Source organism: Hemiscyllium ocellatum, chromosome 16 (assembly GCF_020745735.1).
Source record: "Hemiscyllium ocellatum isolate sHemOce1 chromosome 16, sHemOce1.pat.X.cur, whole genome shotgun sequence".
NCBI lineage: Eukaryota > Metazoa > Chordata > Chondrichthyes > Orectolobiformes > Hemiscylliidae > Hemiscyllium > Hemiscyllium ocellatum.
This window is the reverse complement of record NC_083416.1, coordinates 52141066-52156185: the sequence shown is the minus strand read 5'-3', so window position 1 is coordinate 52156185 and position 15120 is coordinate 52141066. Positions and strand designations below refer to the sequence as shown.

Here is a 15120-nt window from a genome sequence, read left to right as displayed (position 1 = left end):
CTCCTCAATTTTCCATTTTTTCTTGTCTTGCTTTGTGTGTGTGTGTGTGTGTGTGAGATGAGGGGGGGGCGGGGAGGGGTGGCTTTGATCTCGCTACACAGGCGAGCACTCACACCCAATTCCAGCTGCAGGTAAATGTCCATGGCAGGTAAAGGAATGCACCATTTTCTAATTACTTTAGCAATTATTCGCGGTAAAAGCTGTAATTTGCGTATACCTTGACAATCGTAAAACTTGACTACCTTCTGAAACGAGCCGTTGAGTTAATTTTAAACAGGAACACGTTTATTACAACTCGTGCATTCTCAGCACAGTAAATACAAAATGACTAGAAACGCTCATCACTTGCGGTTTTCTCAGAGTGTAAAACTTGTCTGCAGTTTCTTAAATTTTATTTGAAAATACTTTGAATTTCATTCGAGCCACAAAGTGTCAACGCTGCTATACTTACAGACAGTACACTGTAGATTGCGATTATGAATACAACTTGACAGCAATACAGATATATGAAAGCGCAGCTATAGCTGCACCGCTTTCTTTGGGTCTAACCCATTATCTTTAATATTGCCTCCAACTGCGATTACTGATTTCACCCCAACCCCACCCTCCCCCAAGAGACAAAAGCAAAATATAGTGTTTCCTTAAATGATTTTCTTCGCTACAACAGGACAGTCTCCTTAAGACGAGCTCTTGGTATTCAAATGAAATGAAATTAGTCCAACCGTTTGAAGTCGCAAGTGGGCCACTAAATATTACAATATATCGGGCAATGGAATCCAAAGTTAAGTCATATTTAATGAAGAAAGTCGTCTGCTTTCAGTCGTGTATTTGTACCCACACACTCAAGAGACGAAAAGAGTCTGGAGATTGGAGCACGGACAACAGTTCGCAAACTGCTTGTCAATGCGAGCCGCTGCTATGACTGACCTGTGTGTGTGTGTGTGTGTGTGAGAGAGAAGGGCTCATTGTGCTGGAGACGGAGATCCTTTCATCAGACTTTCGTAGTGTACTTAGGAAAAGGAGAGGGATTTACTCCACATAAACCCTGCAAGAGAGAATAGGTTCAATAAAAAACAAGAAAAAAAACATTCATTTCAGCTGAAACTCTGGCAGTTTCTAATAGAATGTATTGTAAGCCAACGTATCGGTAACGTCAAATCATATATCAAATGAGAAAGGCCCTCTCCTTAAGGTAAGCGGCCTTTGTGCAATCCCTTTAGGGAATCGAGTACGCGCGGTCACGGGCTGAAACAATCATAGGAATCACTTGCCCAACATCTCAATTCACCCAATTTTTATTTCGAATCAGTCCAAGATATGTATAGGTGGATGGGCCATGGGAAACGCAGGGAGTGGGTTCAGTAGAGGTAGGTGTGGATTTGACGGGCCGAATGGCTTTTCAGAGATGTTATTACACACCTCTGGAGCAGTTGGGACTTGAACCCTGACCTCCTGGTCCAGGGGTAGGGCCCACCTCCTGGTCCACTGCGTCACACGAGCCATCCCTTGCTTCCCTATCCCCCACTAGGGCGGCGCTATGGCTCACAGGGGCCAGGGTTCGATTCCTGTCTTGGGCGAGTGTCTGTGTGGAGTTTGCACAGTCTCCTGGTGTCTGTGCAGGTTTCCTCTCACAATCCAAAAGATGTGCTATACTAAATTACCCATAGTGTTAGGTGTCTTAGTCAGGATTTAAATATAAGGTTGGGAAATGGGTAGGTTACTCTTCGGAGGGGCAGTGTGGACTTGCTGGGCCGAAGGACCTGTTTCCTGATCTCATCTAAAAAACACTTTAAAGATATATCTCACTCTCTAAAGGTGTACGAGGCAAATCCATTGTGTTCTAAGACTCTACTAACCATGGTTTACAATAGTAAATTTTAAAGTTCCATTTTGTAATTATTCCAGATTCCTATCTTGGGGTTTGAATTGCCGTAAGTGACCGATACCCAGTCTCGTGAGAAACACCACAGGAAGAAGATACTGTCGTTTGGTCTTTGCTATTCGAGAGCTCTCCCCCATTGAGCAGCAGCGCTTTGCCATGTTCCAGCACCATGTTCTTGTAGAACTGGTTGTGACCTAGATGGATGCGTCTGCTGCTGTCTACCCATTACTGTACTCCCCATGGACACTGGTTTGACGCTGCCAGCTGCAGTATACTGGAGCAGGGCTAAAATTAATAGGTTCTGAGGAAAGGTCGCTCGCCTCAAAACGTTACCTCTGATTTCTCTCCACAGATGCTGCCAGACCTACTGAGCTTTTCCAGCAATTGAAAGCCAATAGGTGTTTGGCTGTTCAAAAGTGGGAGAAAATGAAAATGCAGGTTTGCAGATGGGGTTTGTTGTTGACCTCGGCACATGTGCATAGAACTAACATCAGTTCACGGGGAGCAAATGAGCCAAACATTAATTCTTGCTCTGGCTACCGGATTGGCTTGAAGCAAAACACATTGGCCCCCAAATCCACTTGGTGTTTTAGAGCTGAGAGTTGGACAATTTACACGATGTCGCTTGGATGACTCAGTCTCCAGAGGAGTCAAATTTTGTAGTTATTATTAGGCTCAAAGCAACAGGATTGAACAAATCTGTATTTGAATTTCAAAAAGGCTAGCTGCTGTTTCCATTGAGTTTGCAATGAACCGAATCCCCATTACGAATAAGACCTGATGAGGGAGCGGCGCTCTGAAAGCTAGTGCTTCCAAATAAACCTGTTGGACTATAACCTGGTGTTGTGTGATTTTTAACTTTGTACACCCCAGTCCAACACCGGCATCTCCAAATTAAGAATAATCCCACATTTAATATAAACACTTAGCAAATGCGCTAAGGACTGGCCACATGAGCAGCCGGAGACAAGCCTGTGCCGTTAGTTTCTGCGCACGTTCCCTGCCGTGCACTTCAGCTTTTACAGAAATCTCACGGGAGATAAGAAAGTAAGGAAAAGGATGAAATGTGTCCCTCTGGCAGTCTAGCCGGGAAACATAATGCAGAATCCAGAATACAAACAAAATCAAATAAAAATCATGAGAACCTATCCGAATCCCCTACTACATTAAAAGCAGAAACCTCAAAATCATGATGTCTTTCAGACACCACTGGGACCACCGATCTCATTTAAAACCCAAACATCCACTTCCACCTAAAGTTGCAGCAGAACTGACAGCGAAATATACAGAGAGAGAGAGAGAATAACTCACCGAAGATCTTCCCTCCAGGTTTCATACCGTTTGAGCAGATGCCTGGTGGTCGGAAGTTTGGGATGTAAACAGTACTGGCGACCCTTGAATCGAGCTCCTTTCTTCATGGTGACACTGAGAAGGAAGCAAAGTGTTTAGGAGAGACATGACTGGGCCCACCACACAGCAGAAGAAAATTGAACACTGTTGGTATCATATGTACATTCTGAAACGGTTAACACCAGCGGGAGATTTCTGTACTCACTAGATCATCTTTTCCTTGCAGTAGGGGTAACGCGGTTTAGTCTCCACTTTCCTGACATCCTTGTAGCTGATCTTCGGACTTTTCCGGTTGCACTTACATTTATAAGCTGCGGGAGGAAGAAACGGAAGAAAAAAATTCTCATTGAAAACCCAGGAAAAAACACCAGCGATACGCCAGGAGGCGAGCCATCGGTATTTACTCAGGGTTTAACATCTGTACTCAAAAACAACAACAAAAAATCCAACTACAATACACTGGAAACGAATCCCTGCGTTCGCACCGAGAGGCTCCAGCAGGCAAGTGTTGACGCGAATGGGCTTAAAGGAGTCATTCAACAACACGCTCAAAATATTCTCCTCGTGGTCTGTAACTTTGAACAGGGAGAGTGGAATTCCTGAGAGGAACTGCAGGCAGCTCGGTAAACAGGAAGAGACAAGGCAAGCCGGCTTTACCTTCCACATCAATGCAGCAAATAACGACCAGCAGCAGGAGCAGGGCAGCGGCGACCAAGCCCCTCATGGTGGTCACTGGCAGCGATCTGTAGGGTCTTCACGGTCAACAGGTTCCCCCGCCCCCTGGGTCGATGCTCCGAGCTCAAGAGACCGAGACTCCACCACACGCTCCCTCTCTGAGCGCAGCCACTCGATCCGCTCCGGTTTATAATAAAGCCTAATTATTATGCATAACAATTCCGCGAATCATAGTTATGACCAAATGGTAAGGACGGCGGTGTGGGGATGGGGCCCGGGCAGGCGGCAGTGTGGGAGGAGTGTTTGGGGGTGTGGGGGACGGGAGGGAAGCAGGTGCGGGGAGCAGCCCAGCCCCTACACCGTCCAGGGCAGCAGGTATCAGCTCTTAAAAACCTTCAGATTGCGCTCCCTGCACCCCTGACCCTCTCCCCAACAGCCCCACTGCGAGCAGATGTGAGGGCACGTTTTCAAAACTGGCTTGCACCGCTGAAAAAAAAACAAGCCAAAGGAATGATGAAAATATCAGGAGAGCGAAACTAACTGGAAGATTCTTAACCAACAGGAAACATTGACCAAAAGGTATGGTGCATTCCTGATGACGAGCTGATGCTCCAAACGTCGACTCTCCTGCTCCTCCGATGCTGCCTGACCCGCCGTGCTTTTCCAACACCACACTTTATGACTCTGATTTCTAGCATCAGCAGTCCTCACTTTCTCCAAGAAACATTGACCTTCTACTTCCGGGCAGATTGTCATGGTTCTGTGCATATAAGTCACTTTCTAAGGGTATGAGATATATATGATACATATTTGAAAAAGGATACAAATGCAGGGCTGTGGGCTAATTGCTAACTATGTCAAGGAGCTGGTGAAAGACTGGCGCTATATTAGGAATAGGCAGGAAAGTGGAGTTGAGGTAAGAATCAGGTCAGCTGTGATCTTATGGAATGGTGTAGCGGGTTTGAGGAGTTGAATGACTGAGTCATCCTAATATGTATGTTTTTATATTCATAAATGATAGGTTAAACGATTATCTGCTATATTTGTTGTGTGATATTATGATGTTTAAAATTCATTCATGAGAAGTGTGCATCACTTAATAAATGAACCCATCCTCTAATTACTAAAAGTGCAGTAAAGAGGCAACTACATTGCTGTGGGTCTGGAGTCACATGTAGGCCAGATCAGGTAAGGACAGCAGATGATCTTCCAGAAAGGACATTCAGGAACTAGATTGAGTTTTACAACAATAGTTGGTGGTTACATGATCACCAGATGTACAAAATAATGAACAGTAATAACCTGTTGTGCTTAGCTTTGATGTCAATGCCTCAAAATGGGGCAGCAGTTTTATTACCCAATAACCTGAAGGGAATCTGTTGTTGGATGCCCAAGTATCTGGGATTTAAAATCACCAAATCAAGGACTCTGGTTGCTACTTTAGCCTGGAAATGGTGGGATATCGTGATGACTGCTGTATTACATGTTATGTTTTCAGATTTACATTTCAAAATAAAAAATGTAGGTCAGTTCCATGCAGGTTTCCTTTAGAAAAACCAATCAGAACGTTAGTGACCTGAGTTTATCAATTCCAATAAAGCACATGACTGCGGTCAAGTGTCTGGGAGGATCCCTGCTGTGTTAGTGGATGATATTACTAAGTTTACTACAGACCAAAAAAACATTGGTTTTGTTTTTACTCCAGTAGAGAAGGTTCAAGGTCTGAGTTCAGAAAACTCAAGAGCTTAGTTCAGAAGGTAGAACCTTTTCTCCTTTTATTCAGAGAATCAGCATTGGGTTACTAGTTTGTGGAGCGTCCAAGCTGGGAGAGTTTGGAAAGAAGCCTTCAAGTTGTTAGAACTGTGAAAGCTAAAGCCTTCAGAATTATGAAAGGCTTGTGCCAGGAGATTTGGAAAGAAATAGTAAAATTGCCTCTGCTATCTAGGGAAACGAAACAGAGAGGATGCATTTAAAACTTAAGGTGTTGAAAAAAGAATGAACTTTTTGTCATATAGGTTTGTTTGATTCTTTTCTTTTTGTGTGTAAACTTATCACCTATTGTTAAAGGATATACACAACCTAGTTTTCAATGATTAATCTTCATGGTCACCAGCTATAGAAATGAAATACATAATCTCTCAAGTCAGCTTTCATTCTCGGATCTGACCTGTCCAGCATTACTATCTGCTGAGATTATAATGCTAAATAAAGGATATGCTCAGAACAATTCTTTGGATTATTAAAGCCAAAGAGGCCAAGTAGTGTAAGGTTGAATCTATTTTTGTGAGAGCAAGACATTTCTGCTGTTAGTCCATTGAATACATGACAGCATCTCTGCTTCAGGAAGAATCATGAACCTGGCTATGGTGAACTCAGTTTAAACATAAAAATGTCATTGAAAACTAAATAAAAATATAAAGCAGTAGCAGCTGAAATTTATATTTTTACACACCCAAAAATACAGGCAGCATAGACCAGATCTCTCCTGGAATATTGCCATTGTGGCAATGTAGGCTGGAACTGGATTTTGGGACCATGCTCAGGTTCTAACACAACTGGTTCTGTGGGAATTAGCCAGGAGCGAAAACTTTGGATGAACAATTACCAGGTTCCTGGGACCATCTGAAAACATCTCCAACTCTGATTTACTTACATGCATAGATACCTAGGGAAAATTGTCCTAACTTCCGATTACCTGTTAAATTGAATTTCCACATCATTTTGCCATTGATCATCCTCCAACCCTCAGTTCCAACCCTGAAACCTCACTGCTGACCAGACATCCCATTCCCAGCCTGACTCCCAGCAGAGCCCCCATAGAGACCTGGCACCCTTGAGCACCCTAGGGGCCCCAGCTGGCACCCCACCAACCTGACAATCTCCTCAGGGCAATTCAAGATTACATGTATCCATTACCTCTGACCTGGGTTAATCCACCCAAATAATTATATGGTGGGAGGTCACTCACAATATTCCATTTCAAAATGTCTTGATTTAACATGGTATGTTCATCAACATTGGTAGGAAGAATAGAAAACTAAAGTGTTTTTAAATAGTGTGAACATGCTGAATGTTGGGGTTTGGAGGGATTTGAGTGTACTTGTTCATGATGCTTGAAAACTGTATGTGATGTTATAGCAAGCAATTAAGATCTCAAATAGTACGTTTGCCTTTTTTGCAAGAGATTGGAATCTAAATAATAGATTGGTGATGCAATACCTGAAGTATTGTTGCCATGAGCAGATACCTGCACTAGAACTGAGTATATGCAGGTTCACCAAGTTTATTCTTGAGGTGAAAAGGGTGGCCTATAAAGCCTGACTGAGAAGAATGGATTTAGACTCTAGAGAAATAAGAAGTGATCTCATTGAAACACATAAGGTATTGTAGGACAAATGCTGAGAGGCTCTTTTCATAGACTGGAGAGTCTTGAACAGAGGGAATAGTTTCATGATAAGGACTTCATTGATATAAGATTGAGTTGAGAAATTTATTCCGATAAAGGGTTACAAATCTTTGAAATTCTTTACTTCAGAAGATTACAGAAGTTTAGCCATTGAGTATATTCAATGCTGTGATCAATAGATTCTTGGGACTGAATTTTCTGGTGGGCATTGGGAGCCTGATGATTGGCCCATAGGAACCAATCATATAGGCAGCTTACTCACTGGTACAGTCCTTCAGGCAGTGTTCGCCTGATTGTCCACCTTTGCACTCATCATTATATTAATGATGATAGACAAGGTTCTAAGACTTCATGCCAAATAAAAGGGACTGTAACGGTTTCAGGTCTTTCGGCCTACCAGCTAAGGAAAATGAGGGCGTGAAGGCAACTCATCCTGCATAGATTCATGAATTAGAGAGACCCAAAGCCAGTAGGGACATCGGGATGGATGGCAAAGCCCTTCGCTTTGTGAGTGCTTGATAAAGTTGCTGCATTTCTTCCCCGTATTGATTTTAGGAGGGGTCATTTTGATATCAGTCAAACACTTGAATTGTCATAAAGTGTCCTCTAAATTGGGCTTTAATTGAACCAATAAGCTATTGGCCTTGGTTCCTTGATGTTAGGGAATTTGCCTGGAGGACATGATGTGAGAGGGGAAATATATAAAGGGACCTAAGGGGCAACTTTTTCATGCAGAAGGTGGTACATGTATGGAATGAGCTGCTAGAGGAAGTGGTGGAGGCTAGTACAATTGCAACATTTAAAAGGCATTTAGATGTGTATATGAATAGGAAGGGTTTGGAGGGATATGGGCTAGGTGCTGGCATAAGGGACTTAATTTGGGTTGGGCTATCTGGTCAGCATGGACAGGTTGGACCAAAGGGTCTGTTTCTGTGCTGTACATCTCTATGACTCTCTGAGTCTATGTGCTGGGGATCTAAATGGATATGGAGGAAAATGGGTACTGCAGATGCTGGAGATTAGAGTCAAGGTTAGAGTGGTTCTGGAATAGCACAGTGTGTCAGGCAGCATCCAAAGAGCAGGAAAATCGATGTTTTGGGCAAAAGCCCTCCATCAGGATCTCTAGCTTTTTTCATCTCATTGTCCTAGAGCCTTGGAATGCATGAGAATTAAGAGGTATCAGAGTTCAGTGGGAAATTGGAATTGAAGATGGGTGGAGCAGATTGGAGGGTGTACTGTTTACTCTTCCTCCTATTTCCTATGTCCTTATGGTGCTGCATGGAAAATTCATATACACTTCAATATCCAAACTTTTAGATGGTACTCTAAAAAGAGTTGTGAATATCAAGCTTCAGAAATGTTAGCAATACCACGAAAACAAACCTAGTAAGTGAATGCCTTGGAACTTCACTATCTCAACAAAGATAACTTTAGCAAAACTTAATGTCTATGCATAAATAAGGTTTCTGCCAAGTATCTACCAGTTACAGTAGCAATCTGGATGAAGCCATGCAATTTCAACCACTGCACAACTCAATGCATGCTCTGTCTGACATGAAAAATTTTGCCCGTACTACTAAGGAACTGGTTGTTTCCCAGAAACATTATAATCTCTTTCAGTGATGTAAAATTTATCTTATAGAATAGGAGCGTCTTTGAAGAGTAATAAACTTGAGATTCTATAATTGGTGAGACATCAAAAAATGTTTTTGGAAAACTGGAGCCCTCATTCCACTCATGCCACCCCCTTTCTGCTTCACCCACTTTAGTTGCTTCCTTACCTCAAGCCTGCTCAAGTACCTTCCAGTGTTTTTGCTGAGGTAGTTTTCAGTCTTCACTGATGTGATTCCTTCTTACTCTCAACTGTACTAGGCTTTCATATTTCGCCCAACCTCCCCAAGCATTTTTCCAATTACCCGCTATATCAACGCACACTTTCATGTTTCTAATCGAATCCTGATGTGGTAATTTTCCCTGATGATAATTTACAAATGTGTCCACTGAAGTATTTTTCATATGTCCTCCTCTACCCATTTAGCTCTGTTCATTATCAACTTTTCCATCCCTTTCCCTCCCTACTGCACACTTCCCAGTGTTTGTACCCATGACCCCACTTGTCAACAGCCAGGTTTACTATGTCAAAACATTTTCCATCTGGGGGGTTAGGGCCTCTAGAGGAAATTAAATTTAATTTAAACCTGGGAATAATTATTTCCATCTTCTCATTTTTTTATTTCAGAATCTGCAGGTATTTTACCCCTTCAGAAGAATGGGCTAAGTTTTCTCATGCTGCTGATGCACAACTTCAATATTCCAAATTTCGAGTGTGAATTCTCACTGGAGCACATAAAACAAAATAACAAATCCAGCATTGTTCTGGATTGTTATGCAGTTTCATTGACTGATTATTATCTGTTGAAAGAACTCTTTAGAATAACAATTGTCCTTTTGTTCCATCATGTTTCTGTGAAGTTGAGCTAATATGTTTGTAATTTAAGAATAATTTAAAACATCACATACTTCCAATCTTGCAGTGAAAAGATGTTCAGAAGTCTCCAAAATCTTTATTATTCTTTTTCAGTTTTCAAAGAATGATCACAATTGCAAAAATGTTCTATTGTATTAAATCCTCAGACTGGAGAGAAATGAAACACAATTGCATTTGTTTTTGGGTTTTAATTCATGTTCTAAAATTGGAAAGATATGTTGAAATGCTGTTGCAAATATAAATGGAAGTTAACAAAGTGCTATTGGACTTTAAACATATTACTAGCCAGCTCTCCAAGCACTTCAATTACAAGCACACTTTGAACTTTTATTTTAACCCTTAATAGTGAATCTTTGTTCTGATGTTTTAATTCTCAGTTATCTTCATAATTGTATTAATTTTGTATAACCAGTAACAAAATATGCTATAGCCATTTGAGTTCAGTTCTAACTTCCAAGAGTACAGGAGTGGACACAGATGCTGGAGATTACAGCCAAGATTTGATTCCTGATGAAGGGCTTTTGCCTGAAACATTGATTTTCTTGCTTCTCGGATGCTGCCTGACCTGTTATGCTTTTCCAGCACCACTCTAATCTTGACTGAGATTATGCAAGGTCAGCCTCCCACCATGTAAACTCAGACTGCTTCCATCTCATCTGTATGCTGCAGATATCAGCATGGAACAAGTTTCCTAGACAGTTGTTCTTTTATTCTTTCATGGGATGTAGGAATTGCTCTCTGAGCTGGCGTTTGTTGCTCATCCCTAATTGCATAGGGAAGTGAAAGGTTTACTCAGGCCATTTCAGAGGATATTAGATTACTTACAGTGTGGAAACAGGCCCTTCGGCCCAACAAGTCCACACCGATCCGCCGAAGCGCTACCCACCCATACCCCTACATTTACCCCTTACCTAACACCATGGGCAATTTAGCATGGCCAATTCACCTGACCCGCACATCTTTGGACTGTGGGAGGAAACCGGAGCACCCGGAGGAAACCCACGCAGACACGGGGAGAACGTGCAAACTCCACACAGTCAGTCGCCTGAGTCAGGAATTGAACCCGGGTCTCAGGCGCTGTGAGGCAGCAGTGCTAACCACTGTGTCACCGTGCCGCCCACGAACCAACAACACTGCTATGGATCTGGAATCACATGTAAGAGCCAGATAAAGATGTTGAGGTTCTACCTGTCTCCAGTGCTGCGAAGGATGAGACTTGTCTTGTTGCCATGGAATGCTTCAAGTAGTTAGACCATTTCGTATCACCTGTTGTTTATGGCAAAATTTGTAAAGACCTTTGACCACAGGTCCGTTGGCAAGTGGTCAGCATTAGAACATAAGAACTAGGAGCAGGAGTAGGCCATCTGGCTCTTCAAACCTGCTCCGCCATTCAATAAGATCATGGCTGATCTTTTTGTGGCCTCAGCTCCATTTGTCTGCCCTCTCACTATAATCCTTAATTCCTTTACTATTCAAAAAAATCTATCTTAGCTTTGAAAGCATTTACTGAGGAAACCTCCACTACTTCAAAGCGTCCTGAGAGAAAAGGGGAGGGTGCATCCTCTCGCATGGTTCCCTAAGCAGACTGTCAAAGTAATTTGGCAGAATACCTTGTTTCCAACAAACCCCAGGACATGGCTGGTGGTGAGAAGGGCATTACCTGTCAGATCCTTTATGTGTACCCTGTCAGTCTGCACCACCGCAGCCCCCCTCGCAGCTTCAGGGGACGGCAGCTGAGACCATCACACATGTCCTTCTGGAATATGCCTATGCAAAGGAAGTCTGGAAAAAGATGCCTTGGTTTTTGTTCAGGTTCGTCCTGAGCGGTTCCATGATGCAGGACTCTGTGCTCAATGCGGTGCTCCCTGGGACATACACTGAGACAAACATCGACTGTGCCTAAAGGACCGTCAACTCGGTGAAAGATGCTCTTTGGTCTGCCCTGAACCTGTTGGTCTTCCAGAACCAGAGATTGATCGCAACCAAGTGTGGCAGACTGGCACATTCAAGGTCTAGGACTATTTGCTGAGGGATGCACTAAAGCTTGAGGCAGCTGCCGGCAAGACGTAGTGGGGTAAGACCACCATCTAAGATCTTCCTGCTGAAGGGAAATGGGGGTCTGTTCAGTTTTCAGACCCTTATGCTGCCTCAAATGTATGTAAATACAGTATTGCATATATAAGAGAGGTCTATGGGTTTTTGGATAGAGTCAAACTCCAATGTTTGTTTTTTTCCTTGATGTACTACTGTACAGAATAGAACTATGATTGTCAAATTGTAGTTCTGATTAAATCAATACACAAAGATACTTTTAATGAATAAAAACATAAGGAATTTTTTTTTAAAAAGTAAGGATTTACTAGTAATTAGTATAGAAGATGGATGAGTCCTTCACTTGTAAGCAGGTTAATATATAGTAAACAATTCTGGAACCACAATCAAAATAAGGGCCAGCAAAATCAATTAGTAATGAACCTGAAAGATTTTCACTGTCTGTTAAATAGCGCTGGTATTCTTGCTACTGAACAGATTTTTTTTAGATTAGATTAGATTACTTACAGTGTGGAAACAGGCCCTTCGGCCCAACAAGTCCACACTGACCCGCCACCCACCCATACCCCTACATTTACCCCTTAACTAACACTACAGGCAATTTAGCATGGCCAATTCATCTGACCCGCACAATTTGGAGTGTGGGAGGAATCCGGGGCACCCGGAGGAAACCCACGCAGACACGGGGAGAACGTGCAAACTCCACACAGTCAGTCGCCTGAGTCGGGAATTGAACCCGGGTCTCAGGCGCTGTGAGACAGCAGTGCTAACCGCTGTGCCACCGTGCCACCCACATTTAGCTGTATTAGACTAAGATAGTGTGTTAACTAGAACAGTAGGGATCCAAGATGGCGACAGTCTGAGTGGTTTGCTGTACTGGGCTCTGTGTCATGTCCCCTGTCAAAGTGGACTTCTGCCCCACCTTGTTAACCACCCCTCGGAGAAAAATCAAAAATAAAAGGTCACTGAGCATCTGGAGCTGTTAGAATTGTGGTTTGACAGCTCTAAGATCAGGATGAAGGCAAATAAAAGAAAAGGGGCAAAAGGAGTACAGCAAGCTTGGCACTCCCCTATTGTGACGGGGGTGCCCATAGCCATTGCTCAAACCCCCGGGGCGGCCCTTTTCAATTTAATGGGGCAGCAGCATTTACTCTTGGAGTTTGCCAAACTCTGAGAAAAGATTGATGTAGCGATGGAGCCAATGTCTGCCATGCTGAAGAAACATGAGCAGGAGATTCAAACACTGGACCGAAGTAGTGAAGCAGAGGACTGCGGCATCAGAGACCATAGCGGAGGTCTCTGGAGGAAGGATCTGAACAATGGAAAACCAGGTTCGTGTTCTTCAGGAACAAGGGGACAATCTGGAAAACAAAAGTAGAAGAAAATACTCGTGGGTCTCCCAGAGCGTGACGAAGGTGGGGACATCATTGGTATCCTAGAGAATTGGCTCCCGAAGATCCTGGGGCTGGAGTTGGAGTTGGGCCTGGTGAGGTTGGAGTGGGCCCACCAGATTGCAATGTGCAGGTCCTAGGGCGACTCCAGCACTGTAAAGAAATACAGTTAGTGATTGAAACAGCAAGAAGACTGGGAACAGGTCCACAGGCTTTAATATACAAAGGATCAAGAATAATGTTTTTTCAAGACTTCTCAGAAGCCATAATTAAGAAGAGGAAGGCACTTGATGAAGTTCAGAGAAAATTAAGCAATCAGAACATTCAATATTCCTTGAGGTACCCAGCTGTGTTGCGTTTCACTCACAGAGGGACAGCATATAATTTTGATTCAGCAAAAAAAAGGCAAAGGACTTTGTGAACTCTTTGAAATAAAGGACTTGGGTCAGGAGTGGGGAGTTTGCAGGGGAAGGTGGGAAGGGGCACCATTGTGGACAATGGTATAGCTTTTCTTTACATTTTCTGGCCCTTTTTTTCTCCTCTCTCTACTTCTTGTGATAATCAGTTTTATACATTTTGTACTGCCTTGATTAAAATCTGATTTATTTATCATTTTGGTCGATTGATTATTGTCGTTTTTTTTTGCTGTGTCTTTTTGGTTTTGGATTGGGGGTGGCTATACCTGTGGTTAAGATGTATTGAGAAGAGGTGTGTGTGTGTGCGTGTGTGTGTGTGTGTGGGGGGGGGGGGAGCGGGGGGCAGGGGGGCAGGGGGATGGTCATGGGTGGCCATCCATTGTTAAGTCTCAGAATGTAAATAACATGTTTTCTTTATCTGTGTATTGCCTGGGACTGGGCTGCAGCCTCAGCTGGAAGGAACCAAGATGGTTGTAAGGATTGGGAGGATTGCCCCCTATGGGCAAGGGGGGAGATCTCTAATGAATTTTGGTTTATTTGGGTGATTGTTTGAGTTAAATGTAGTTTTTAAACTTTACAGAGCCAATGTCTTTTTCACTTGCTGCACCTCAGATAAGCTTCCTCCTCTTGGGAAACCATGGGCTGCCCTGGAACAACCATGGCTAGTGATTTGTTTAGGTGGTGCATCTGGAATGTAAAAGAGAGCCATTCCCCCATTAAAAAAAAGGAAGATGCTGTCAAGCCTTAGGAAGGAAAGGGTTGACATCGCCCTGTTGCAGGAAATGCATTTAACTGATAAGGAACATCTGAAACTGCAGCAGTGGGGGGGTATGATAGGGTATTCTTCTCCTCCTTTAGTTCCAAGAGTACAGGAGTGGCTATACTGGTAAGAAGGAACCTCAGTTTCCAGGTAACTGAGCTAATTAGGGGCGGACATGGACAGTTCATCATTCTTAAAGCTCTAATACACGGAGAAGAGTATGACATCCTGAATGTTTATTGTCCCCTGGCACACCCACTTAAATTTCTAATTGATGCAGTGGCTAAATTAATGAATCTTGGTGTGTGCCGTGCGATCATAGGAGGGGATTTTAACCACCTAATGGATCCCGGGGTAGACAGGATGCCAAAGGGCCCAATAAGTAGGCCCGCGCAATCTAGACATTTGGTGGACTTGTGTGAGGAGTTGGGGTTAGTGGATGTGTGGAGGCATCTCCACCCTAATGGAAGAGACTTTACTTTTTATTACAACCCACACAAGTGTCACACATGAATTGATATGTTCCTTATGCCGTTGGTTTGTTTGGACAGAACATTGCTGAAAATGTGTTGCTGGAATAGCGCAGCAGATCAGGCAGCTTCCAAGGAACAAGAGATTCGATGTTTCGGGCATAAGCCCTTCTTCAGGAATTATGCCCGAAATGTCGAATCTCCTGTTCCTTGGATGCTGCCTGACCTGC

The 15120-nt window shown here is 43.2% G+C and overlaps 1 protein-coding gene across 1 annotated transcript; it reads right to left on the bottom strand.

Moving 5' to 3' along the window:
• Positions 1–263: 263 nt before the first annotated feature.
• cxcl14 (chemokine (C-X-C motif) ligand 14) lies at positions 264–4325 on the bottom strand. The gene is made up of 4 exons (XM_060836818.1): positions 3890–4325; positions 3438–3543; positions 3194–3307; positions 264–1045 (listed from the first exon to the last, which is right to left on the bottom strand). The coding sequence occupies exons 1-4, from the start codon at positions 3954–3956 to the stop codon at positions 1030–1032; spliced, it is 303 nt and encodes a 100-aa protein (XP_060692801.1). The 5' UTR covers positions 3957–4325; the 3' UTR covers positions 264–1029.
• Between the last annotated feature and the right edge of the window lie 10795 nt (positions 4326–15120).

What these genes read in the sequence shown, in the direction of transcription:
- cxcl14 (XM_060836818.1), bottom strand. Translation starts at nt 3,956, where the DNA reads ATGAGGGGCTTGGTCGCCGCTGCCCTGCTCCTGCTGCTGGTCGTTATT. An exon ending in TTGCTGCATTGATGTGGAAG is followed by an intron (nt 3,544 to 3,889) that starts GTAAAGCCGGCT and finishes TTCCTCCCGCAG; the next exon opens with CTTATAAATGTAAGTGCAAC. An exon ending in TGCAAGGAAAAGATGATCTA is followed by an intron (nt 3,308 to 3,437) that starts GTGAGTACAGAA and finishes CTTCCTTCTCAG; the next exon opens with TGTCACCATGAAGAAAGGAG.